The sequence below is a fragment of the Myotis davidii genome, unplaced genomic scaffold (genome assembly GCF_000327345.1).
Source record: "Myotis davidii unplaced genomic scaffold, ASM32734v1 scaffold428, whole genome shotgun sequence".
NCBI classification, from domain to species: Eukaryota; Metazoa; Chordata; class Mammalia; order Chiroptera; family Vespertilionidae; genus Myotis; species Myotis davidii.
The window spans coordinates 944178-970726 of NW_006299834.1; the positions used below are offsets into that span (position 1 = coordinate 944178).

The 26549-nt window shown below is 63.9% G+C and overlaps 2 protein-coding genes across 2 annotated transcripts in view; both read left to right on the forward strand.

Moving 5' to 3' along the window:
- SCUBE1 (signal peptide, CUB domain and EGF like domain containing 1) overlaps positions 1-24326 on the forward strand; it is a 90595-nt gene extending 66269 nt beyond the window's left edge. Inside the window, exons 8-23 of the mRNA XM_006775994.2 lie at positions 1258-1374; positions 4602-4724; positions 7261-7377; positions 8775-8897; positions 10836-10955; positions 11501-11605; positions 12388-12504; positions 13135-13269; positions 14368-14571; positions 16238-16399; positions 16929-17096; positions 18069-18230; positions 18628-18825; positions 20356-20508; positions 20841-20920; positions 23520-24326. Coding sequence (XP_006776057.1) covers positions 1258-1374; positions 4602-4724; positions 7261-7377; positions 8775-8897; positions 10836-10955; positions 11501-11605; positions 12388-12504; positions 13135-13269; positions 14368-14571; positions 16238-16399; positions 16929-17096; positions 18069-18230; positions 18628-18825; positions 20356-20508; positions 20841-20920; positions 23520-23672 — 2237 coding nt within the window. The 3' untranslated portion in view covers positions 23673-24326. The remainder of the gene's footprint in view (positions 1-1257; positions 1375-4601; positions 4725-7260; positions 7378-8774; positions 8898-10835; positions 10956-11500; positions 11606-12387; positions 12505-13134; positions 13270-14367; positions 14572-16237; positions 16400-16928; positions 17097-18068; positions 18231-18627; positions 18826-20355; positions 20509-20840; positions 20921-23519) is intronic.
- Positions 24327-25310: 984 nt separating this feature from the next.
- The window catches only part of TTLL12 (tubulin tyrosine ligase like 12), a gene marked incomplete at its 3' end in the record, with an annotated part of 40449 nt that continues 39210 nt past the window's right edge, over positions 25311-26549 (forward strand). The window contains 2 exon segments of the mRNA XM_015571907.1: positions 25311-25380; positions 25748-25806. Coding sequence (XP_015427393.1) covers positions 25311-25380; positions 25748-25806 — 129 coding nt within the window.

A 26549-nucleotide genomic window follows, 5' to 3' on the forward strand; every position in this document is an offset into this window, starting at 1 on the left:
CGCACACCCCACGCACACAGGAGGCAGAGGCCACCCCGCAGAGCCCAGACGCACACAGGAGGCAGAGGCCACCCCGCAGAGCCCAGGCGCACACCCCACGCACTGGAGGCAAAGTCAGCTTCCTCCTCTGCCTGCACAGCCCTCATTACAAGTGGAAGTTCAAAGGGAAGGCACCGGGAACTTGGTCTAAGTAGTGTCAGGACTCCGAGCAGCTGGGGTACGCATGCACTTAGTCACCACCCCCACACTCATCCCAGACTCCGTGCAGAGGCCCAAAGGCAGCAGCAGGAGTCAGGTACCCCAGACGGATGGACAGACAGAATGAACTGGGGGCCTTGGGAAAGGCCTCGGGCCAGGCGCCCAGGGGAAGCTCAGGCAGCAGGCAGGGCATCACGGTCATAAAATTGTGAGGAGTCCATGGCCCTTCGCTTCCCAGCAGCCAAGAAAAGAGGGAAGCCCAGGCGGGCACAGCTCCCACAGGATCAAAGCTGCCAGATGCTCGGAAGAAACCCAGATGGGAAGGCTCCGAGGCCCGGGAGCCAGGCTCCTCGTGTGCGGGCCACCTGCGCCCGGCGACCTGGCTCCACGGGCCCTCCTGCGGGCCTGGGGAGGATCACTCTCACCGCACGACAGGTCCTGTGACCTCAGTTGTGCCACAGCCACTCCAGCTCCTTTAAATTTGCAAAAGAGGGAAAAAGCCCTAGACAAGCTTCAAGTGGACAAAAACCAGATGCCCGTGGCGTCTCGTTCAGTGAGAACAGATGTTGGGCCCGGCCTCATTGCGGTGATGGATGGTGCGCGCTCTGCAAACCTCCCCTGGGCTCAGGGCCACGGGCCAGCGTGCTGGGGTGCTTGTGGGAGCCCCAGCGAGCGGCAGCCTGGGCTCGGTGCCAGAGCCAGGCAGGGCCAGGCTTTAGGAACCTGGCCGGGTGTTAACTACCAGCCAGGCCCATCGGCACTGGCCCTCAGGAGTAGGGGGACCCTGTTGGCAATACCTTTGCCCAAGTCCACTCTCTGCAGTTTGCAAACATCGCCCCGTCCACCATCATCGTGATGAGTGTTCACCAGCAACCCCGGAAAGGATGCCATTCTCCCATTTTACAGATGGGTAACGTGAGGCTCAGGGAAGCCTCACAGCTGGAGGGTCTCAGAGCCGGACTGGAACTCAGGTCTCCTGTCTCAGGAGACCCCCTGGGTGGGGAGAGGAGGTGGCTTCTGTCCGAGGAGACGAGGCAGCTCTGTCCTTTCCCTCCGCAGAGACATGTGCCGTCAACAATGGAGGCTGCGACCGGACGTGCAAGGACACGGCCACGGGCGTGCGGTGCAGCTGCCCCGTGGGATTCACCCTGCAGCCCGACGGGAAGACGTGCAAAGGTCAGCCCGGAGCCGGGGGCAGTGCCCGCCTCCGCTCCTTGGCCACTGCAGGGCAGGCGGAGCAGGGCCTGTGATGCCAGCCGGTGGGGTGGGCATGGGCCAGGAGGCTGAGCTGTCGTCTGCATGTCTGGGGAGGGGCTGAGCGGAGGGAGGCTCAGCACCCGCGCCCCCACGGCGTCCCAGGGAATGCTGTCCCACCGCGCACCTCCAGGCTCCGGGGCACAAACACAGGGTTCTCCTAGCAGAACTGGGCTGCACGTTGGGTGACAGGTGCCTTCCTGGCCTCGCGATTCGTGTGGTTCCCCAAGGGGTCGGGCTTGAGTGTTTCCTCGCCCCCACAGCTGTGACCGCGTGGCGCAGGGACGCGGGAGGCAGGGTCTGGTCATCCCTGATGGGATTGTCTGCTAGTCCCTGTTAAAAAGTAAGGACTCTGTGTCCTTGTCACTGGAGGAGTGAAGTTGGTCTCAGCTGAGGGTGCAAAGGACCTGCCTGCGGCTGGAGCAGGAGGAGCCGGGGTCTGAGGACCCTGAACTTGGAGGCACGCGGCCCCTGCTCAGCCCCACCGCCCGGAGGCAGGAAGTGCCGGCCCCCTCAGTCCCAGACGGTGTGTACATCCTGGTCTTGGCCGGGCCCGGAGGGCGTGTCAGAGGACCGAGGCCGTGTCTTCCGGAACCAGAAGGGTTGTTGTCAAGCAAACGGCTGGAGGTCAGGTAGCAGAGGCCTCAGGAAATCCAGAGGGATCGCAAGGGCAGGTGGAGGCCGGGTGGGAAAGGGGGTTCTAGAGGCTTTGCCCCAAGCCCTCGCTTTGTTTCAAGGGAGTAGGCAGTGCCCAGGTCCGGTCTCAAGGCTGCACCCCCTTGACCTTGGGAAGAATGTCCTCCTAGCGGGTCCTTCGAGAGGAGGGCGTCTGGGGCCTCCACTTCTTGAGCTGGAGCCCGGGTTTCCTCAGGCACCAGCCACCCGTCCCAGCACCTCCCAGAACAGAGAACCCCACCCACCGCCTGCTCCCCTCCTCCCTCTTCTGCCTCTGCCCCTCACCCAGCCCACTCCCCCAGCTCCTCCCTCTGCTCCCGCCCGAAAGCCCTCACCGCATGCGTCTGGGTGGCCAGGCTGCGTCCTCTCCCCACACACACAGTGCTGACCCTCAAACACTGACCATTTGAATGTTCCAGCAGATGGCTCGAGACCCCGCCCTCCTCTCAGCCCCCTAACTCCCTCATTTCCCTGGGCGTCACTGTGCCAGCCTGTGCCAGGCCCTGCTCCGATGGGCCTGATACCCACCCCTGGCCTCTGTGCTTGAGGCCCTTCCATAGCCCCGAGGGCAGGCCCAGTGACAAGGGAGCAGCTGAGAGAAGGTCAGAGAAGGCTTCTGGGGGCAGTGTTCCCAGGGCAGGCTGGGTGGGGGCTGCCCAGACAGGAGCCAGGGGGCAGAGAGAGCAGGCGAGGGGGCCGGGCCCGGCCTGCAATGGGACTGGCCTTTCCTCTGGGACAGCGGGAGGCCACAGAAGACCAGTGGACAGGAAGGGGACTCTGGCCGCCTGGCGAGGGCTGGTGGGAGCACAGTGGAGAAGGAGGGGAGTCTAGAGAGGCAGGAAGTGAGAAGAGCTGCCCTTTGCCCACCCCCACCCCCACCCATGCACCGCGTCAGAATGAAGGTAGAGGAGCTACCTGTGCCCAGGGCTCCCACAACGTGTCACGGCTGCAGCTGGGGGTTGCTTCCCAGGTGGTGACCCCAGCAGCCTGCAGCACCGGCCTGGCCTGAGCAAACATGCCTCCTGCCGCCTGTCTGGTTGCTATGACAGCCCTTAGCCGACAGGTCCAGATGGGGAGGGATGGCACCGCGGCTGCAGAGGCCTGAGGCGCCCCTGAAGAGGCAGTCCCAGTCCCACGTGCAGGGCCCGTCTCACCAGCGACACTGGGAGCCCGAGTTCCCGGGAGGTGCCTTTCCCTGCCCGGGTCACACAGCCAGCTGGGCAGGGCTGAGGCGGGCCTTCGCTCTGCAAGGAGCTTCCAGTTAGAGATCCCCATCTGCCCCTAGTCCCCAGGGGAGGCCACACTGGCGATGCCGGGGCCCCTGACTGGGCCGGCCTCGCGACTTCCCGTCTGTTCTCGAGGGTGTGGGGCAAGCGAGGGCAGCACGGCGCGGGGCGGGATGGGACCAGTCTCCTGCCGGGGACTCCGGCACCTGGGCAGAGTGACCTCGCTCCCAGGGAGGTGCCTGTGGCACGGGACGGGGCCGTGCGGCCTCGGCTCCGGTCAGGCCCAGGGGGCACTGCAACCTGAGTGGGCAGCCCTGCTGAGAGGGGCCAGAGGCCCAGGCGGAGCGTCCTTTCTGTGCTGCTTCCTGTGTGCCCGTCCCGGAGGTCAGCTCTTCCTTCTCTACCTGCCGGGTCCTGTCCGGAGGGGTGACCGCCTGGGGGCTGGCGGCTGGCCCACAGGGAGCACCGCAGGGGCAGGGTCTCCTGACCGTCTGGCAGCTGGCCAGAGCCTAGCAAAGCTGGCGGGGCAGCTTCGGGAGGGGTGGCTGAGGGCCGGGCCAGGGAAGCCTGTCACGATGACTGTCACGGTCTAGTCATTTCGCGTCCACAGGGTTCCGGTAGCTGCAGCCACGCATGGCCGAGTCTGGCTGTGGGCTTGCAGGAGGATGGTTACACCACTTCCCCCTGGACATGGCATCGGGTGCTGTCGGGCAAGACCGAGGGCTCTGTGTCCTCTCACCACCTGAGAGGGCAGCTGCAGGGCGGGCGAGCAGAAGAGGCAGACTGAGCGTCAGGCCCGGGACCACAGGCTGCGCTGCCGTCTGCAGCGCCTCCACCAGCGGGCACTGCGAGTCCACTGAGCGCTGATCCTTGTCACTCTCTTACCCTCGACGTGCTTCCGATCCTGGTCTCACAGACCGAGAGTCAAGGTCACAGCCGTGGAAGGCAGCCCCTCCCCCCGGCCTCACTGCCCTGCAGCTGCCCTCTCAGGTGGTGAGAGGACACAGAGCCCTCGGTCTTGCCCGACAGCACCCGATGCCATGTCCAGGGGGAAGTGGTGTAACCATCCTCCTGCTGGTGTAACCACCCAGCTCAGCAGTGGTGCTGAGCTGGGACCCCCATCCTTATGTTCAGTGGAGAAACTGAGGCCAGCCCTGGGCAGTGGGCACAGCAGGTCAGGGAAGGGCGGTGCTGGGCCATCACCCCCCCTTGCAGCCCATTCTCCTCGCCCCGCGCTTGGCTCCACAGACATCAACGAGTGCCTGGCCAACAACGGGGGCTGCGACCACTCCTGCCGCAACACCGTGGGCAGCTTCGAGTGCGGCTGCCGCAAGGGCTACAAGCTGCTGACCGACGAGCGGACGTGCCAAGGTGAGCCTTCTCGGTGCCAGGACATGCCTCCGCCCGGCCCCTTCCCCTCCCGCTGTCCCGGCTCTGGGAGAGGAGGCGAGGGTGGGGTGGGACGGTCCACCTGCCGGCTGTCCCGGCTCTGGGAGAGGAGGCGAGGGTGGGGTGGACAGTCCACCTGCCGGCTGTCCCGACTCTGGGAGAAACAGGTTGAGTGTTGGGGTCCTTAGCATGTGCGCTGCCCTCCCCGCCTCCCTGTCCTTTATGACTCCAGGGCCCAGGGAGAGAGCAGCAGGGATCCCAGGGGGCTCAGCCAGTGGGTAGCAGAGATCATCAGCTGTGTCCCCTCCCCTCCTCCCATGGCCTCAGCGGTGGAGTGCTGCCACCTGGTGGAAGCAACGGCACATTGCAGGTGCTCTCCGATGTCCTTTATAGGGTCTCGGCACCTGCTAGGAGCAGGGTAATGGGAGGAGAAATCTGGGCAGAAGCCAAGAATCAGAGCGCGGGATAAGTCCAGCCAACATCCCGGTTCAGAAGGAGCCCGGGGCGTGAGCAGTGAGGAGAGTGGTCGGAGGGCTTCCTGAGGTGGGGCGCAGGGGAAATGCTTGAAAAAGAGGCATTTTCCAGGGGGAGCCAGGGAGGTAAACCCGCCCAGGAAGTGGCACTGCTGGGCTGATGAAGCTTGGGGAGCACAGAGGGAGCTCTGTGGGGCTGGATGAGGCCACTGAGAATACAGGGGTACCCTGGGGGCCAGCTTCGGGAGGGGTGGCTGAGGGCCGGGCCAGGGAAGCCTGTCACGATGACTGTCACGGTCTAGTCATTTCGCGTCCACAGGGTTCCGGTAGCTGCAGCCACGCATGGCCGAGTCTGGCTGTGGGCTTGCAGCTTCTGCCTGTGATTGCGGCTCAGAGCCTGGCTCCGGGGCAGCTCGAGGCCCTGAGGGGTGAGGGAGGGCCCAGGGCCAGCCCGTCCAGGGGCTCAGCACAACCCAGGGCCAGGCTTCCTCTCAGGGCACAAGGGTGTGCTGGGAGCTCAGCATCTGTCCAGGCCCCAATCACGGCCCCTCTGCACTCGACTTTGTTTCTCCCTCTGCCCTGTGGGGGGCTGAAGGGGGCCCCTGACTTTGCATCCCCAGCTGCCCTGTGAGAGAGGCGGGCAGCTGCCAAGGTGGAAGAGGAGGCGGCCACGTGTCTGCTTCTGGTCTCTGGCCGTGTCTTCTCCAGCCTCTTCCAGACTCATCTCTAAGGCCTGAGGCTCTGGCCATGCCCCACCCCTGCCCCCGCACTACCAAGGGCTCCCCAGCTCCAGCAGGGAGGGGTCTAAGTGCCTTTGCTTGGCACTCAGGGCCCCGGGGATGGGGATCCCAGACACCTCCCCAGCCGCCCTAAGCTCTTCACAATCCCTGGGCGCCCTGTGCTGCTGCCTCCCGCCTTTGCCTGCAGCTCCCTCCCCCACCCTAACTCCTTCATTGCAAACTAGTCCAGGGGCCACAGCATCAGCTCTCCCCGGACCCCCACCCAGAAGGGATCACAGCCTCCTTTGAGCGCCCACAGCACGTTATTGCAAACACACATGTGTTCTGAACATGCGTGCGGTCACCTGAGCTGACATGCTCAGAAAATGAGCTCCCTCTGCAGTGCCCATGGAGAAGCAGGCGCCACCACCTGTGCCCAGGGGCCGTCCTCCAAACTCTCGGCAGCTCAGACCTGTCTGCTGTGGGCGTGTGGCTTATTCCATCGCCAGCAGCAGCACTGTTCCTTTTCACTCTGGCTGCCAGGAACCTCAGAGTCAGGTTTCAGACCTGTCTGCTGTGAGCGTGTGGCTTACTCCTTCTCCAGCAGCAACACTGTTCCTTTTCACCCCGGCTGCCAGGAACCTCAGAGTCAGGTTTCACATGCTGTCCAGGCCACCTTACTCCCCCCATGGGCAGCATATCCCCCCTGCTCCTGTCTGTCTGCTGTTTCCCTTGTTTCCTGAAGAGGCATGTGGGGTGATGGGAAAACATACTTTGGTCAGCAACCAGGAGGCCTGGCTTCATGCCCCAGTTCAGCTGCCTCCTTAGCCCCTGTCAGTTTCCTGCAGAGGTGGGTTAAGGACCACTCCAGCCGGCGTGGCTCAGTGATTGAGCATTGCCCTATGAACCAGGAGGTCACAGTTCGATTCCCAGTCAGGCACATGCCCGGGTTGTGGGCCCACTGGGGGGCGTGCAGGAGGTAGCCAGTCAATGATTCTCTCTTGTCGTTGAGATTTCTCTCTCTCTCTTCCTCTCTGAAATCAATAAAAACATATTAAAAAAATTAAAAACTAATCCTAATCACAGTTAACTGTGGGGTATTAAAATGGCAGAAATTCATAATAACCCTTCCATTCAAGATATTCCCACCTTGCCCACCTCCAGAGAAGACACGAGGTGGCTCCTGGAAGCACAGGCAGTGGAGACAAAGGAAAGCCAGGCAGCGACAGGAAGCCGGTGGGCTGTGCACTGAGCCGGGCCCAGGGCAGGCGTGCCCCTCCGCCCACCTGACACGCCTCCCCAAACTCTCTCCCTGTGGCCACGCAGACGTTGACGAGTGCTCCTTCGCGCGGACCTGCGACCACATCTGTGTCAACTCCCCAGGCAGCTTCCAGTGTGTGTGCCACCGCGGCTACACGCTCTACGGGACAACCCACTGCGGAGGTCTGCAGCCTGCCCTCCAAGGCCACCTCCCCCCGAGGCACGCGCCGGCCGCACGGCCCCCTGCACCGCACCCCACGCCCTCACCCTCACCCTGACGAGCCTGGGGGGCTAAGGGAGGCTGGGGACTGGTGGGCAGAGGGGCTCAGCCAAAGGAAAGGCAGGAGGATAGGGAGGGGCAGCAAGTACCCACTGGGTGCTGAGCCTTGGCCAGGTTGTGGGCATAGACCTGGAAACAGCTACAGGGAACTCCCGTCGGGAAGAGGGTGGTTGCCACAGAGAATCCAATAGGCAGTTCATTCAGTGGGAGAAGTGGCAACAGAGAAGGGCAGAGCAGGGAGGCGGTGAGGGATCCTGGAGGAGGAGTGGTTGGGTCAAGATGAGGGGGAGCCTGTCAGAGGGGTTAGCATGTGCAAAGGCCCTGAGGCAGAGTGACCCAGAGGCAGCCAGAGCCCCGTGAGCAAGGCGGGAGGTGCAGGTGGGATACGGGGCTTCATGAGCCCGGAGGGGACTTGGGCTCTAGTCCCTGTGAGAAGAGAAACCCCTGAAAGCTTTACTCAGGACTGGGACATGGCCAAGTTCATGTACCGAGACTACTCTGGCTGCCATGTGTTTAGGAGAGCAGAACCCAGGCACCAGTGTGGAGACGGCTCCAGACATGGGAGCCGGAGCTGCCAGAGCTCGGGCAGGGCGGGAGGGGCGCAGAGGAGGCACAGACTTGCGGCTGGCAGGTGTATGCACACGGGTCCCCTGTGGTCCTGGGTGTCTCTTCGCTCTCTGTGCCTGGGGCAGCCGTGAGGGCCCGCTGGGTGGGGCAGGGAAGTGATCGGGTACTGGGGATGGCACCTGGGGTAGGCTGCAGGGACTCCCCAAAACCAGGGCACCAGCTTCCCTGGGCCGGCCGTTCCCCAAATGCGGGCGGCCGGGTTGCTCACAGTCGTGCACCCCAGTGTGAATGCAGTCTAGCCCTCCCCCACGACGGGAGCTTTTGGCCTTTGGCGGTCCGAGGAGGAAAGGCTCAGAGGTGACTTCTTTCCGCTGGTGCCCATGGGACAGGAGGCGGGGCTGTGAAGGGCCTGTCCCAAGTCCCACAGTGAGAAGAGGCTGCAAGGTCCCTGGGCCAGTGCTCCTCCTGCCCCACAGACCTGATGGGAACTTTAATTTTGTGCCACTGCTCTGCCCGGCCCCCGTCTGGGCAGGAGGGGTGTGTCGGTGTATGTGGGAGTCTTGTGTGTGCTCACGTGTGTGTGTTCACGTGTGTGCAGCCCCGTGTCTGCACAGTGACTGTCAGGCTAGGGTCAGGGGATTCCCAGCCCTCCTGCCCCGAGGGCGTGGCCTGGGCTGGCCAGTCCTGCCCCTCCTGCCCTTACCCTCCTGCCCTCCCCCCGCCTGTGCTGCAGACGTGGACGAGTGCAGCATGAGCAACGGGAGCTGCGACCAGGGCTGCGTCAACACCAAGGGCAGCTTCGAGTGCGTCTGCCCCCCAGGGAGGCGACTCCACTGGAACCGGAAGGACTGCGTGGGTGAGTGCCCTGGGGCAGGTGCCCTGGGGTGGGCATCGCTGGGACCCACCCCTCTGTTCCGTGCCTGGTGGGCAGGGAGGGGCAGTGGCTTCTGCAGGCGGGTGATCTAGGCGTGTGCTGGGCAGGTGCCTCTGCTGCTGGCCCCTGGCTGACGAGAATGAGTCCTACAGAAGTGAGGGGGCACGGTGGCGGGGCGCCTAGGGGTCAGCGGAGCACAGACAGACTGGGGGTGGGAGGGGGCCTGGGCTCAGCACGTACAGCACCGCATGTGCAGTGGGCTCAGGAAGAGCTGGAGGCTCAGAGGGAGGGAGTGGAGGCCTTGGCTCCCCCTTGTCCTGCCAAGGAAGCTGGTGGGGGTGGGGGTTCCGGGTGCAGCAGCAGCAGAGCCTGGATGGGGAGCACAGGGGAGCATCCGGGTCTCTTCAGACCCGCCCCTGCCCAGGCTGCCAGCCCCTCAGCGTGAGGCAGGCCTCCTAGAGCGAGGGATCCTCCGCCCTCTGCTGGTGCTCGGGGTCTGGACAGTCCCCCACACTCAGACTGAAGGGTCCCGGTTCAATTCCGGTCAAGGGCACATGCCTTGATTGTGGGCTCAATCCCCAGTAGGGGTTGTGCAGGAGGCAGCCAATCAATGATTCTCTCTCATCGTTGCTGTTTCTCTCTCCTCCCTTTCTCTCTGAAATCAATAAAAATATACTTAAATATAGATAAAAATAAAGAGTGCCCTAGCTGGTTTGGCTGAGTGGATAGAGTGTCAGCCTGTGGACCAAAGGGTCCTGGATTCAATTCCAGTCAAGGGCACGTACCTTGGTTGCAGGCTCCTCCCCAGCCTGGGGATTCCTGGTCAGGGCTTGTGCAGGAGGCAACCAATCACTATGTTTCTCTCACATCGATGTTTCTCTCTGTCTTTCCCTCTCTCTTCCACTCTCCCTAAAAAAATCAATGGAAAAATATCCTTGGGCGAGTATTAACAAAATAAATACATAAATAAACAAACAAGTTAAATGCTTTAAAAAATAATAAAGTGTGTGAGTCGATGGTTTTCAGTACGGTCACAGCTGTGCAACCTCTATCAGTTCTAGAGCGTTTTCATTCCAAAGAGAAACCCAGCCCGTAGCCGCCACTCCCCATCCCCTCCGGCCCGGGCCCGGGCCCAGGCGGCCGTCAGTGTCTGCAGGGCTCGCTCACGTCGGAGCTCTGCCAGGGCCTCGGTCCTTTTTTTTTTAATCCTCCCTCAAGGAGTGAGGATATTTTTTCCGTTGATATTTTTCAGAGTGGAAGGGAGCGGGGAGGGGAAGAGACAGGAAAACATCGATGTGAAAGAGACCCATCCATTGGTTGTCGTCCACTTGGGACCCAACCGGGAACAGGAATTGAACCTGCCACCCAAACACACGCGCTTGGCAGGGAACAAACCTGAGAGCCTCCAGCCCTCAGGCTGATGCGCTGACGACAGCCGTGCGGCCAAGGCCCTCATTCCCTGTGCTGCCGAACGCTGTCCCAGCGGACCTGGCCGCGCTGTGTCCTCGTCAGCGGTGCACGGTGCACTGTTCCATCAGGGCGCTCTGGCCTTCGCTGCAGGGTCTGTGGGAACACGTTTCCGTTTTCTTGGGTAGATACCTGGGGATGGAACTGCTGGCCACGTGGTCCTGTGTTTAGCTTTGAGGACCTGCCAGGCTATTTTTTTAAATATATTTTTATTGATTTCAGAGAGAGGAAGGGAGAGGGAGAGAGAGAGAGAAGCATCCATGACGGGAGAGAATCATTGACCGGCTGCCTCCTGCACGCCCACTAGGGATGGAGCCCGAATCCTGGGCCTGTGGACTCTGCCGTCTCCCAGCCCCTTCCCACCGAGACAGCCTGGCCCTGGGACAGGTGAGGGGGATCCCCCTCAGAAAGCCCCCTCCGTGGCCCTCACGCCTCTCTTGTCTTCCTTCTCAGACACAGGCAGGTGCCTTTCTCCGGCCAAGGCCTTCCCCCGGGCCCAGCTGTGGTGCAGCAAGACGGGCGGGGTGGAGAGCTGCTCCCTCGCCTGCCCGGCCCACACGCACTTTGTGCCAGGTAACCCAGGCTGTCCCGGGATGGGATGGGTGCGGGCTCCTTCCCCGGGTCCAGCCCCCGCTCCTGCTGCTCCCCAGGAAGGAGCCTGAGGGGGGTGAGGCCCAGCCCTGCTCGTGGAGTGGCCCTGGGCAGCTGCCTGGGTCTCCACGGGCCACAGTGTCCCTCCGCTCCGCGTACCCTGTAGTCTCGTAGCAGAAAGGAATTGAGACAGGCTAGGCCAGGGGTGGGCAAACTTTTTGACTTGAGGGCCACAGTGGGTCCTTAAACTGGACTCAGAAGAAGGAGCTGCGGCCGTGTTTCCCGACGTTGCCATGTTAACACTGCTGCTGGTGAAGGAGCGGAGGGGAGAGCAAGAGAACCCTCCGCTTTCGGCTCCGCGGGCGGATAGAACAGCCTAACCGGTCGGATCCGGCCCGCGGACTGTAGTTTGCCCACGGCTGGGCTAGGCCCTGACCTTCATCTCGTTCCCTTGCCCCTCTGAGGCCTGGGGGACTTGGGGCGCTGGAAGAGGGTGCCGGTGCGCCTCACCACCCACCTCTCCACAGACTCAGAAAACAGCTACAGCCTGAGCTGCGGGGTCCCCAGCCTCCAGGGCAGGACGCCGCAGAAGCGCAACGGCACCAGCTCCAGCTCCGGGCCCAGCTGCGCAGGTAGCCCTGGCCTGGCCGTGCGCCCCCACCGGTGCTCCATGGTAGGGGGTGAGGGGTGGGCACGGCCCAGAGGGGACCTTCCTGGGTGTTGGTATTCAGCAGGCTGCGGGGATGGGACCATGGAAGGACTCCTCTGACCCCGAGACTCCTGGACCACAGCACAGAGCGGCTCATTGACCCCGAGGTGTGGGTTTCAGGGGCGCGAGTCCCACCCGCTGGGGCCATTAAGTTCTAAAGCCCCTGAGTCAGCGCTGCCAGGGAAGACCCTGCCCCCAAGTGCCAGCATGGCCCAGGCAGCTGCCACCCGGCAGGAGCACGCCTGTCCCGTCCAGGATGCAGACTCAGTGGCATGGCCTTTGCATGTGTCTAACCCACGACGTGACTCTCAGCACCTGTGACTGCTGCTGCCTTAGTCCAGGGGCTCTGGTCTGCTCCTCCAAGGAAGCAGTGGTCGGGCATCTGAGACTTCCACCCTCCCGCCCGGCTGCCCTCTCCTCTCCCGCTTCCCTGAACACCCAGGCCACGTGAGCTGGCTCTGGGGTTGGGGTTAGGGTGCGGGCCTTCCTTCCTCCACACAAGATTCTGGCTGGAAGGCCCTGGCTCAGCCTGCCCCCACCACCCACACTTCTCCGTTCTCAGGCCTCACAGGGAGAGCAGGGAGGCAGCGGAGGGCCCCTCCCCCCTGGCAGCCCCTCACACCCAGGCACTCCCTCTGCAGCCCCGGCCCCACCACCTCCTGCCCACAGGAGAGGCCACCACCTGGGGGACTTTGGTTTCCCCAGGTGCCCCCACCGTCCCCATCAGGCAGAAGGCGCGCTTCAAGATCCGAGATGCCAAGTGCCACCTCCGGCCCCGCAGCCGGGAGCCAGCCAAGGAGGCCCCAAGGCAGCTGCTGCTGGGTGAGTGGGCCGCCCGGTACCAGCCCACACAGGGCGGGGTTCCCGTGCCTGGGAGCTGGGAGCCAGGGCCCAGCGTGGCGGGGGCTGCTGAAAGCTACCCCTTGGCCCCTCAGCCCAGCGGCCACACCTGTGCACTGTAGGCCACGATGGGGTCCCTGGGAAGGCGGCCAGCAGGAAGTGGGACCATCATCGCTGCCTCACCAGGGGTCACTGAGCCCCCAGAGGAAGGGCTTTCTGCCTGGCTGTCCAGTGGCAGGAATCACGGGGCTCGCTCAGCAACGCGTTCCTCAGTGAGGGCGGCCCAGGAGGAGGTCCGGTCCAGCGGGGACTAGCGGGGGAGCCTGGTGAGGGGGACCAGGAGGGAGGCAGCTCCGCTCTGCCTCCACGAAGATCGCCGAGCCCCTCAGGCTTGCTCCCCGCCCTGAGCGGAGCCTGTGGTGCAGCTGCACAGGGATGTGCCGGAGGCAGAGCCGGCTCAGCCACCAGCCCCTCTGGCACCTAGCGCCAGCCCTGGCCTCCAGCCTCAGCTCCCCGTGTGCACGTGGGACCACGAGGCCATTGTGTGCACGGCTGGGTAGGACCTGCTCCCTGCCTGTGCCACTTGGCCACAGCGGCCCCTGCCTTGTCCAGAAAACAGCCACGTGACCTTTGTGACCCTCAAGTGTGACTCCTCCAAGAAGAGGCGCCGTGGCCGGAAGTCCCCATCCAAGGAGGTGACCCACATCACAGCAGAGTTCGAGGTGGAGACAAAGGAAGAGGCCTCAGGTGGGTGAGGGGTCCCCCGGGGGCTGTGGAGGGCATCGGGGAGGCCCACACACTGGGGGGTGGCAAGGTCTGTGGACATGGCGCTGTTTCCCAGCCCAGCCATGGCTGCTGGAGGTCGAGGCCAGCATGGCAGGCGAGGGCTGGCAGGGAACTGCCCGGAGCCAGGATGGCAGAGGCTGCCCAGGGCCATGAGAGGAGCAGGGCTCAGGGCCCAGGGACAGCCACAGGCCTGGAGGGCTAACCCGCAGCTTTCCCAGAACAGACCAGCCAAAGGCCTGGTAATTCTGGCTCATGTTTCATACCAACACCTTCCTCTTGGCTGTGAGTGGTGAGCGGTGAGAGGAGTTGAGATCTGTCAGCACATGTGGCTGTGTGTGCCCTGGACACTGGAATGCGGGGACCAGACCAGGGCCCCCCCGCACTGGTGGCACTTCCAGCCTCGGGGAGGCAGATGTGCACACAGACCGCCCTGTGCTGGGAGACGCGAGGTGGAGGGGCGTGAGAACCAACGGGCACCTGAAGTCTACCCCCGGGCGGGCCCCAGGAAGTCCTCCCAGAGGTGCCGTTGGATTCAGGGCTTGAAATGAAAGTTCACCCAATGGAGGGGGGGCCGGGACTGGCATCCAGGCAGAGCAAGCAGAACAGGCCAAGGCACAGGTCAGAGAGCAAGCTGTGTCCAGAAAGCCGTGCAGCAGTCAGGGCGTCTAAAGCGGAGTTCGCACGGGGGACCACGCCAGGGGGGCCCTGGGTGCGAGGCCAGGGAGCCGGGCCTTTTCCTGGGGACGGTGGCAGGATGTTTGAGCGGCAGTGGGAGCACCGTCAGTGGGTGTGCCCTGGGAGGGGATGTGTGGCAGTGGCAGAGGCCTGGTTTCCAGTCAGATCTGCCTCGTGGCTTTGGGCAGGCGATAGCTCTGGGAGCCTCAGTCTCCTCATCTGTCAGATGGACGCAGCAATGGTGCCTCGCCCCAGGGCTGCTGCAAGTGGCCTGGCCCAGTGCGGTGCCGGTGCCGGTGCTGGCAGAGGGCAGAGGGGAAGCCTGGGGAAGAGGTAACTGGGGGGAGGTGGGGGGAGGTGTGAGACGTTCTCTCCGGCCTGCAGACACCTGCGAGGCGGACTGCGTGCGGAGGCGGGCAGAGCAGAGCGTGCAGGCTGCCATCAGGACCCTGCGGAAGGCCGTCAGCCGGCAGCTCTTCTCCATCCAGGTCGCGGGCACTGAGTACGAGGTGGCCCAGCAGCCGGCCAAGGCCCCGGAGGGCCAGGGCACATGCAGCACAGGCCAGACGCTGCAGGACAGCACATGCGGTGAGTCCCGGCACAGCCACTTTCTCCCTCCTTCCTTCCACGCAGCCCGGCCCGGGGAAGGGGCACACAAGGGCAGGGACAGAGAAGCACGAGGCCGCCAGAGAGGAGCAGGTGGCACTGTCACAGCGGCTGTCCTGGAAGACACTCCCTGGCGCCGGGCCCTGGGCGAGGCTCCCACTCAGTGCGTGTTGGTCCCCGTGGGACGGAGAGCACAGGCCAGCGAGACAGTGGAGGCAGGGCCAGGGGGGGCGGGGGGCTGAGGGCAGAGCAGGGCCCGAGAGCAGAAGCACGTGAGGCCCAGGGCCCCCAGGGGTGCGGCACGGCCAGCAGGTCCAAGTGAACGAGGCTGGTGACATGACCCCTCCAGGGGGCCTGCTGGGAGGAGGGGGGCTGCAGCAGCCCCGGGTGCTGAGCGTGGGGTGTGGTTCACTTGGGGAGAGAAGGCCGGTGGTGAGCATGCGGGCACACCCGGGCAACATGCAGCATCGGACCGGGCGGGCGGGCTGCTCTGGGTGCCTGGGAGCACCTGGCCCACTGTCCGCTGTGGGGACGCTAAGCGGAGGGCGGGCGGTGGAGGGAGGCCAGGCAGAGGGGAGACTCAGGAGGTGGCAGGGGCGGTGGAGAGAACGCGGTGCACTCAGAGGACCTGCAGGGGCTTCGGGACCACACGGACCACACGGCCACACGGCGGCTCTCAGCGGGTGGGCAGAGTGGCCACACCTCCTGCTCTGGGGGCCTCGGGGAGAGACCCAGATGCGGAGCTGCCCTGTACTTGTTAGCGCGAGCCGCTCATGGGTCACCCCGTGAAGACCTTAACGAGGCGGCTGGAACCCCAAATCCAAATCCAAAGCACGGGCTGGGCCAGAGGATAACAGGGGCAGCTGGAGAAGGGGTTTGCGGAACGGGGAGCGGCGGGCAGGAGATCCGAAGGGCGGGGAGGGCGGGGTCCTGGCTCAGGCAGTGGAGTGGGCAGTGCTGCCTTTCTCTGCCGTTTTTTCCCCCCTTTTCTTCATTCTTTTATTTTTAATAACATATTTTAAAATCATGTCAAACTTTAAGAAACATTGCCAGACAGAACACAACTTCCGTGTTTCTTCACCCAGATCCCCCTTGTGGACACTGGCAGCCTCAGCCCCACGTGCCCCAGCGCCTGCTAGCATCACCTCCAGCCCACACGCCCTCCCTCCTCCCGGGAATGTCTCAGAGTCCTCACTTTCCCCATCAGCTTCCTCTGTTGCTCGTCCGTTTGCTTATTTGCTCAGTGCAGCCAACCACACTGGCTCTGTCTGCATCCCACCATCTCTGCCCCTGCCTTCCTGCTCTGTCACTCCCCTGCTCTCTGCTGTCCCACATCCTCAGGCATCACCTCCCTCCACAGGGGGAAGCAGGGAAGCAGGGGAGTGGGGTTTGGACGAAATGACCGTGTCTCATCCAGGAGGCAGATGTACGCAGGCCAAGGGCTCAGAGCTGCAGGCAGGATGTGGGCTGAGAGAGGACGAAGGTCCTGCTGGAGCCTGGACCGCAGCCTGCACAGAAGACGGTGGGAGGGGTCAGCGGGAACAGCCAGGAGGGGCCTGGGACCAGGTCTGGCCGCCAGGGTCCTCACAGGGGGCCCGGAGGCACCAGGAGCCCGGCCACCAGGGGACTCTCCGCTCTGCCCCTGCAGTGGCCTGCGAGCCCGGCTCCTACTTCAGCGGGGATCCTGGCCAGTGTGTGCCGTGTGCGCCGGGCACCTACCAGGATGGGGAAGGCCAGCTCAGCTGCACTCCGTGCCCCAGCAGCGACAGGCTCGGCCTGGCTGGTGCCCGCAACGTATCTGAATGTGGAGGCAAGTGTGGGCCCAGCTGGGAAGGAGAGGGCGGGGAGCAGAGAACCCAGAGTCTGGGCCGAAAGGGCACTAGCCGCCCTGCAGGCCACGCCAGGGACACTCCGTCCTGCCTCGCTAGGTGTTGTCCCCGGGGGACCTCAGCCCTCCTCCCGCACAGGCCAAGGCAGTGTCAGCCCTGAGCTGAGAGCCCTGGTGTGGCCCGCGCTCGGGGGACAGTCCCTCTGAAAGAAGTCACCTCCCCATTCCCCATCTCACTGTGGGGCCCACACACACCCGGCTCGGCACAGGCCTCTTCTCCTCTTGCTGATGGGAGAAGGAGAGCCAGGCCTGGCCAAGTCGCACGGCCGTGACCACGAGTGGGTGGCAGGCTCGGGCACCCCAGGCTCCCTCCCCCAGGGTCCTCCCCCTAGCCACCCCAACCTTCGTGTTTGGTGCCCTTCCCAGGGGCAGATGAGGGCTGAGGGCTGAGGGCAGGGCTGGACGAGGCCACTCCTGCCGGCCTGAGTGAGCCGTGGCCTCTGTCTTCCAGGCCAGTGCTCTCCCGGCTCCTTCTCCGCAGATGGCTTCAGGCCCTGCCAGGCCTGCCCCGTGGGCACGTACCAGCCGGAGCCCGGGCGCACCAGCTGCTTCCCCTGCGGAGGGGGACTGCTCACCAAGCACGAGGGCATGGCCTCCTTCCAAGACTGCGAGGCCAAAGGTGAGGGCGCCCCACTCACCCCCAGGTGACCATTTCCCACCCACACACCTCCGGGTCAGAGGCGGAGCCTGGAGCCGTCAGGTGCTGGACACTGGCAACCGGCTGTGCCACCCACTGGGCAGGACAGCGGGGCTCCCACAGCCTGAGCTGCGGGCAAGGGCTCTGAGCCCCCGGGATGGTGAGGGGAGCCGCCCGCTCCTCTGGGTGCTTCATGTAGAGGGACGGTGGGGCAGGAAGGTAAGTGCAAGAGGCAGCAGGGACGGTGGGGCCAGGTCAAAGTCACCCCACTGGACACCCCATCCCTCCAGGGCCACCAGACTGCAGCTCCACCACTCCTCCCCACCCGGGGCACAGGCACGCTCCCTCTCAGACACGCCTTTGGGGAGCCCCTCTGACACCCCCATGTGCTAGGAACACGGGTTCTCTGAGCCCTCGTTCTGAGGGAGGCAGCCCCAGCTCCAGCGCCCCCTCTCCACTCCTGCCTCCTTTCCTTCCCGTGACTCAGCCTCATAGAACGAGTGTCTGGACTCCACTCCCTCTCCCTCATTCTCTCCTGAACCCCGCCAGCCAGCCAGTCACCCCACTGCTCCCTGAGAATTGCTCCCGGCAGAGCGGCCTCCAGGGTCCTTGTGTGCTGGAGCCCAAGTCCCTTCTCAGTGGCCCTTGGGGAACTCCACCCTAATCCACGTTTCCTTCCCCACAGCCCCTGCCACATGCCGCATGCTCATTAGTGGGATGTTGGCCTCGAGGCAGACTCGGTCTGCTTCCCCCCTCCTCCCCCTCCAACCCCCCCACCCGCTCAGACCGCGGAGGCCCAGAGCACTCTGCACGCTGTGGACAGGGTGGGGACAGAGGGACTAGACGCGGGTGGGAGGGCACCAGGCAGTGGGGAAGGGCCTTGACTCTGCTGAGACCTCAGGTTCAGGGAGGCCTTGGGGAGAACGCCCCCCCCAATGCACCCCTGCCCCCCAGTGCACTGCTCCCCCGGCCACCACTACAACACCACCTCCCACCGCTGCATCCGCTGCCCCGTCGGCACCTACCAGCCCGAGTTTGGCCAGAACCACTGCATCACCTGCCCAGGCAACACCAGCACTGACTTCGATGGCTCCACCAACGTCACACACTGCAAAAGTAGGTGCTGGGGGGGCTGGGAGGGGCTGGGGTGCTGGGAGGGGCCTGGGCAGGGAGCCCCACGGTGTAGAGGCTGTGCCCGGCTCGGCCCGCTCTGCAGAGCGCCATCATTGCACCTGGCGTTCTCGGTTCCATTGCTCACCAGGGCGGCCTGCACCTCGGGGCGGGCCAGGCCCTGCTCGGGGTCTGGGTCTATGGAAGAGAAGCCAGGCCAGGCCAGGGAGGCTGTGAGAGGGTCCCCAGGAGAAGGCAGCTCAAAGTCTGGCTGACTGGGGGGCGGGTGGAGGTGGGCAAGGTGGGGACAAAGCACCCACCAGCCCCAAGGCTGCTGAGGGCCCAGCTGGCCAGGGCACCCATCCGCTGGGCCTGACCAGCCCCGCGGGCCCCGCGCCCACAGACCAGCACTGCGGCGGGGAGCTCGGCGACTACATGGGCTACATCGAGTCCCCCAACTACCCCGGCGACTACCCGGCCAACGCAGAGTGCGTGTGGTACATCTCCCCGCCCCCCAAGCGCAGGATCCTCATCGTGGTCCCCGAGATCTTCCTGCCCATTGAGGACGAGTGCGGCGACGTCCTGGTCATGCGCAAGAGCGGTAGGTGCCGCGGAGGCAGACTCGGCCACATGCCGCACCTTCACCCCAGGTTTATTTTTTTATTTTTCTTTAAATATATATTTTTTATCGATTTCAGAGAGGAAGGGAGAGGAAGGAGAAATAGAAACATCAATGATGAGAGAGAATCATTGATCGGCTGCCTCCTGCACGCCCCCCACCGGGGATTAAGCCCGCAACCTGGGCATGTGCCCTTGGCCAGAATCGAACCTGGGGCCCTTTAGTCTGCAGGCCAATGCTCTATCCACTGAGCCACACCGGCAAGGGCACCCCTGGGTGTAAATCCACTTCTCTCTGACTCTAAGCCGTGGGCTCTGCAGCGTTCTGTGGAAAGGCCTGGAAAGCTCCGGGGTGCCCTGAGCATGGGAATCAGGACCTGGTCCCGGCGGGTCTCTACACTGACCATACACCGGTCCTGCCACACAGGCCAGGGTGAGGCCCAGGAGTGACCCATCCTCCACACACCTCCTTCCTCTGAAGTGTGGGGGTGGCATGTGGCAAAGGGCCAGTGTGTGCCCGCACACAGGATGCCCAGGGTCGACAGCCCGCCCCTTCCCCTCCATGAGCCCCAGCCTCCTGGCTTGTCACCCCCGTCAGGGGCCTGTGGTGAGTCTTCAGGTGGCCCCTCCACCACCGGACAGGTGTGAGCCCAGATGGCCATGGCAGCCAGCAAGGCAGTTACCCGTGAGTGCCCCCAGGACCAGCTGAATTCCTCCCAGTGGGCGCTGCTGTGGGGCAGTGGTGCCCATTGGGGCAAGCTCCCAGTCAGAGGTCGGGGGAGGACACAGGCAGCCGCACAAACGCACCTGCCACCTGGGCCTCGGCTGCCCCTGGTGCAGAGACCAGCAGAGCCCGGGCAGGCTGAGCCCTTTGCACTGGGTCTCGTCATCGTCTTTCCCACAGTGCAGCTGATGAGCTGGAAAACCCCACCTTCCAGTAGGACCGAGGTCACAGAGGGCCCGGAACTGCCCAGGCTCCCATGGGAATTCAGAACCCAGCCTGGGACCCTGTCCCCTGCCCATGCTTGTCACTAGCCCCCAGCTACCCCCCTCCCTCCACTGTGCACACACAGGGCTGAGCTCCAGGGGAGCCAGCCTCTCCCACCTCAAAGGCAAGTCAGGAAGGCTCCCAGGGCGGTGAGAAGAGGGCGGGGTCACTCCCCACACCTGAGCCTCCACCTCAGCCCTGGCTCTGCGCTGGTGCAGGCATGAGCCCTGGTCTTGAGGAGCAGGTGGCAGGACAGTGACACCCTATAGAGAGGCTCTAATAAAGGCTTTGCCAGAGCAGAGCGGCACCTTGCAGGGAGGATGAACAGTCAGGGAGGCTTCCTGGAGGAGGGGGCATGGACACGGGCTCAGCAGGACAATTAGGAACTGGGGATGAGGGTGGGGAAGGGCATCTGAGGCAGAGGGAACAGTGCGGAGACTAGAGAGAGGGTCTTTGGAGCAGGGGGCGTGGTGGGCGCTGGGTCCTGGGAGCGGGAGAGGAGCAATGGTGTGTCCTCACCCGCAGCCTCGCCCACATCTATCACCACCTACGAGACCTGCCAGACCTACGAGAGGCCCATCGCCTTCACCTCCCGTTCCCGGAAGCTCTGGATCCAGTTCAGATCCAACGAAGGCAACAGCGGCAAAGGCTTCCAGGTGCCCTATGTCACCTACGACGGTACGTGGGCCACCCTGGCCCGAGCCCAGGCCGCCCAGGCCACAGAGGCTCCAGCCTGGGGGGGGGGGGGGGGCGGGACAGGCTCATAATGGGTCCGAGGCACTAAGGCGAGAGCAGTTGATGCCGCCTGAGCAGCGTTTTGAGGATTAAATTGGAGTTTTCTAGCTCGCCAAACCTCAAGGAGAACAGTGCGGGTACAGGGCACACAGGCTCAGAGGCAGAGCTGCCTGTGGCTGGCACAGAGGGGGCAGAGGTTGTGGGGGAGAGGGCTGAGGCGTCTGGAGCCCTTACCTCCCTCCCTCCTTCCCTCCCTCCCTCCGGGCGGCTCGCAGAGGACTACCAGCAGTTGATAGAAGACATCGTTCGAGACGGACGGCTCTACGCCTCAGAGAATCACCAGGAGATTTTGAAGGTGCGTGAGCTTCTCTATGGGAAGGGATTCGTGCAACCCCAGGACAGGCTGTGGGCTCCAGGGACCTCCCTGCCCAGCTCCCCTAGTGAGGGAAGGTGGGGGGTCAGAGGGCCCTGGGGGTGGGGCTGAGGCTGGCACCTCTGTCCTTCCAGACCAGGAGCTCCAAAACAGCTCTCTGTAGGGTCTAGCCCCCGACCTGGTGGCCTGTCCTGGGGCAGGTCCCTGACCAGCTCTGAGCCCCTCTCCTCATCTGTGAAGTGAGGGTAGTTGACAGAGTAGTATCTTTAAATCAATGGAATCCGATGCTGCCTTTGGGACGGACTCCCTCCTCATCCCATCCACGGCCCGGAGACACAGCCACCTTGTCACGGAGGGGAGGGGAGGGGCCGTGGTGTCAGCAGCTGACACTCCAGGTCAAGACCCTGGGTCCTCCCAGGAGAGGCCACCCCAGGGGCCAGCCCCTGCAGACGGCGCAGGGTGGGGGTCCCCACTAGGGTGCCTGGCCAGTCTGGATGAGGGGCTGAGGGCTGTTTTTAGGCTGGCGGGTAACTGAAGCTCAAAACAGCCCCTGCGGCGCCCCGGGCTCTGGGCTCAGCCCCTGCACTCAGTGCCCCGGGCTCTGGGCTCAGCCCTTGCACTCAGCGCCCCGGGCTCCGGGCTCAGCCCCTGCACTCAGCGCCCTGGGCTCTGGGCTCTGGGCTCAGCCCCTGCACTCAGTGCCCTGGGCTCCGGGCTCCGGGCTCAGCCCCTACAGAAAGCACCCAGGCTCCAGGCTCAGCCCCTGCTGACAGGGCCTGAGCCTGCAGGGCAGGGGTGGAGCTGGGCAGTCACAGGCTGTCACTCCCAGCTGGTGGCCCCGGCAAGCCCTCTGAGCCCCGCCTCCAGGGCTGAGAAACAGCTCACAGCCCTGGGTCCCCAGCCTGTGCTGGCCGCGGGCAGGCAGTTGTAAGTGGAGAGGTTACAAACCTGGAGATCTCAGGGCTCGGAGCTCCTCCTCTCCTCCTTGGCGCCCAGCTGGTGAGTGGGGACAGGGTCCTCCTGGCCTGTCAGTCTGTCCTGGAGACGGTGCCCACCTCTCTCCCCCTCACCTGTCCTCTGCTGCCTGGCCCTCTGTCCCCCACCGCTGGGAGCAGCTCTTCAGAATAGAAGCGCTCAGCGAGGATGGATACCTGGGCCAGCAGGGCCCGGGCCTCCACACCCCGACTCCACGCACCACGGCCTCTTTCCTCAGTGACCGTCCACCCAGCCTCTGCTCTCAGCTCAGGCGCCCATCCTCTGGGCAGCCGCCTGGACCTCCCTGACCAGGTCGTACTCAGAGTCCCGGGGCCTTCCCGTCAGCCCTGCAGTTTCGGTGTGTCCCGTGGTGTCAGTATTTGCCGCCCGTCCTCCTCATGGCGGGCTGCAGGGGCCCATGCCCAGCATTCTGCTCCAGCACCTGGCAGCGCACTTGGCACACAGAGGGACCCACGAGTGTTTCTCAAGGGCATGATGCTGCATGCACGTGTGTAAGAGATGACGAGTGCGTGCTGGGTCGTGTCACAGTGTGACGAGTCCGTGGCATGGTGGCTGCCTTCGCTGAACCCTTCCGTGGGCCATGTGGGGGGTCTGCTGGAGCCCTTGGGACACCACAGCCAGGCTCACACTGCTAAGGGTCTCCTCCGGGTCACATCGCCCCCTTTAGACATGACCCCCTGGGCTCAGAGACGGGGCCCGGCTCCCAAGTGACAGCACCACAGTGCAGACCACGTCTGCCCGTGCGAAGGCCCCGGTGAGGCCGCCCGAGGCGGGTGCCGTGCTGGCGAGACGTAGGCCTGTGCGCCAGGCTCCTTGTTCATTGCTGCCTCCGCCCCCCACTCAGCCCTGAGAGGAGGGACCCCCCTCCTCACACGGGGGAGTTACCTTCAGAGGGCCAGGCCGTTCCCAGGTTAGGGAGCAGGTTCTGGAACTAGTTTCAAACCCAGGTCTTTGGCCCCCAAAGCCCGTGCTCTCTGTTCCGTGTCCTGGTTTCCAACACAGCTTTTGCTGTGCCTTGCTTTCTGCGGGAGAGCCCTTCTTAAATAAGGAGCATTGGCGCTCCAAACGTTGAAACCAGGTGACTGTTTGTTTAAGAGTTTATTTGAGCCAAACTGACATATGCCGGGAGCAAGATCTCAAATGCTCCCCCAATAGACTATAAAATACTAATTCGAGCCCAGCCAGCGGGGCGCAGTGGTTGAGCATGGACCCATGAACCAGGAGGTCACGGTTCAATTCCCGGTCAGGGCAGAGGCCTGGGTTGCGGGCTCGATCCCCAGCGTGGGGCGTGCAGGAGGCAGCTGATCAATGATTCTCTCTCATCACTGATGTTTCTTTATCTCTCTCCCTCTCCTTTCCTCTCTGAAATCAATAAAACTTTTTTTTAAATTCGACACTTAAAAGTAAAAGCCATTTATGGCAGAGAGTGTGGGCTCCTGAAACTCACCAGCAGCCCAACATCTGCCCCCGCCCCCACCTGTGCCGACACCCCTCAGCCCCCACCAGGCCCCCCGGGCATTGCAGAGGGCGGCGGCCCGGGGCCCTCCAGCCCAGCCTGCCTCACCCGGCCGGCCATGTCTTGCAGGACAAGAAGCTGATCAAGGCGCTCTTCGACGTGCTGGCGCACCCCCAGAACTACTTCAAGTACACGGCCCAGGAGTCCAAAGAGATGTTCCCACGCTCCTTCATCAAACTGCTGCGCTCCAAGGTGTCCCGGTTCCTGCGGCCCTACAAATAACGCCGTACACCCCCACGCCTGCCGGCAGCGTCCCCAAGGGGTGAAGGAGGGCCCACCCCACCCCTAGCAGAAGCTAAGAGGCACCAGGGCCTCCGCGTGGCCGTGGGGCTGCCCTTCAGGAAGCGATGACCAGCCCATGGAGGGCGAGACTGCGCCCAGGCAGAGCCCAGCCCAGCCACCGCTCCCAGCGCTGCCCCCTGGGAAGCATTGCTTACAGCAGCCTTTCTCCTTAGCTCCCTCCCTCCGCCTGCTGTTTCCAGGACACCCCCGCTCCTGGGCCAGGCCCTCTGCCCATGCCCAAGCAGCGCAGGCAGTCCTGGCGAGCATGATGGGGAGACTGCAGGTGCCCCTTGAGGGACACCCCGAGTCTCCAGGAGGCTCTGGGAGTGGTAACGGGAGCACTGAGCCAGGCCCTGGAGAGAAGGGCGTGAGGGCGGCTGCAGGGCTTGGATAAGCCGGAAGTGCCCGCAGGGTGTCCACACCGTAGGCCCCTCGGCCACAGGCCCAGGACCGGCTGCCCTGTGGTTAGCTCTACGGATTCTGGCGGGACAGAAGGACTGCGCGGGAGGAACCTGTAGATGTGTGCTTTTCCTCAATAGAGCGTCTGAGTATTATATATGTATAAATATAAATACAGATATATAGAGACTTCTACTTGTGGGTGCTTCAGGGAAGACTCTGTAAACTCTGTGACCCCTCGTCTCCACCACCAGCGCGCCCAGCTGTCCCGCTTTCCTCGCGGATCAGGCTGCGTCCCAGGCCTGGCGCCCGGTTCATGGAGGCAGGAGCCGCAGGCTGGGCGCTTTGGAAGAGTCCTTTGGGAGCTGGGCGCCGAGGCTTTCTGGAGTGCTGCCCTCAGTGGAGGCACGTTCCTCTCCAGCCCACCTGGGGGTGCAGGGACCTACACTCCCCTTCAGGAGGGGCCATGTCTGACCCTGAGGCATGACCTCGGGGTCCGTGCTGTGCCCTCATGCCACCGGAGCAAGCCTTTCCCAGAGGGCACCGGCCGTGTGCTCACAGGGGCCTCAGGGAGCAGCGCCCACTTCTTGCTTTTACTCTCAAAGGAGACAGGCCCAGGGAGGTAGGTGCCACTCCCCCGCCCCCCGCCACCCTTGGGTCGAGGTTGGGGCCAGAGGCCCAGCCCCAGGGAAGCCCTCTTTCTTCTGTGCTGGCTGCCTCCCTCTCTGTCTCCCTCTCGCCCTCTCGGAGTCTCCCTTTAAAAAGGAGAGTCTAGGACCAGACCCCGTGGCCTGGAGTCCCACTCAGCCAGGAAGCGGGCGCCTGCTGAGGCTGCCTGATGGAGCCGCGGGCACCAGGCACAGGGCATGCGCAGGAGGTGGCTGTATTTTTAGGGTTAACAGGTATTCAGAATCCCAAGGAACATGGGAGAATCTTAAATGAACGCCCCCAGACTGTTGCCTCCGCGCCCCTTTCCTCCTCCCTCCCCTCCCCAGCCACAATGACCAGCCCGCAAGGAGCTCAGGGTGAGAAGGTCACGGCACCCTGAGCAGGTCAGGATCAAGGCAGGCCAGCGAGGGCCCGGAGACTGGGGGCTGGGGACAAGCCGGACCAGGGTGGATTTTACAATCCAGGTGAGGGCTCGGGACCGCGGAATTCTGCTGCCATGACCCTCTCGGTATGGCGAGTCCCCTGAATGCCACCAGCACCTTCTCTGCCAAATCCAACTCCCATTGGGGTGAGCACTCGGGTAGGTCAGGGTCAGTGGAGGAACCCCAGGGCCACACCGCCCTTCCCTGGTCCCCATCCCGGAAAGGCAGCCCTGGCTTCCAGAAAGAGGCCTGTCTCCCTGTAAAGCCCTTGGTCATCCCTGGACACCAGACAGGCGTCCCAGAATGGCCCCAGCAGCTCCTGCCCAGCGTGTGGTGACCGGCGGGAGGAGGCCGAGGGTCCAGGTGGTGTCTCGGGCAGCTTTCCCTCCTGCCGTGCGCTGGTCGGGGACACGCGGATGCAGCAGAACTGAGGTGCAGGCCTAGAAGTCCAGGCTGCAGTGGCTCAGAGAGGCCAGCTTCCAAAGCCTGAATCTCCCCCGCCTCTTACAACCGTTTCCCTCCCAGACACGGCCAAGGCCACCCATGTTCCTAGACAAGAGGCCCGACCTGCGGAGCTGTGGCGGGTACGGGGTGACATTGGGGGTGAATAATTCTTCCAGCACCTCCACTGCCCAGCAGAAAAAGAAGATGCTGAGCTAAGCTGGGCCATTTAGTAAATGTTTGCTGAGCACCTACTGTGTGCTAGGCTCCTAGAAAGGGAGAGAGCCCACGGCCCGGGCTGACGGATCCCCCAGAAAGCACCCTGGATGAAGAGACAAAGCCGGGGGTGGGCAGGACACGTCTCTGCCCCACGCAGTGCCCGCTGCCTGTGCCTCCACCGCCAGTGCTCCGGAAGGGAACTTCCTCCCTTGTCACCAGGAGCCCCCCAGCCTTTCTTACCTCGCCGCCCCATGCCTGGAAGTCAGCCGACCTGGAAAACTGCACCTTTCGGCCAGGCTCCCTTCCTCGCCGAGCTGCACATGGTGGCAGCCAGCCCTCTGACCGGGGCGGCAGCACGGAGCCAGCGTGAGGCCAAAGGCGGGAGGACTTGACGTTGAGAGACACTGCAAAGGGCTTGGTGCTCCCACGACCGTGTCAGCAGTCCCCCCAGACCGCCAGCCCCTCCAGGAGGAAGTCCTAAGAAGTCCCAAGTCTAAGCACCTACTGTGTGCCAGCCACCAGCAGGGGCGAGTCAGCCCCACCCAGGACCAGACGGACATGGCCATGGACACGCCCTGCAGGTGGCCCCCAAGGAGCAGGCCCCTGTGCTTCCCTGAGGCCCCCAGAGCCGGAGCAAACTGACATCCTCTAGGCCCCAGTCTCAGCA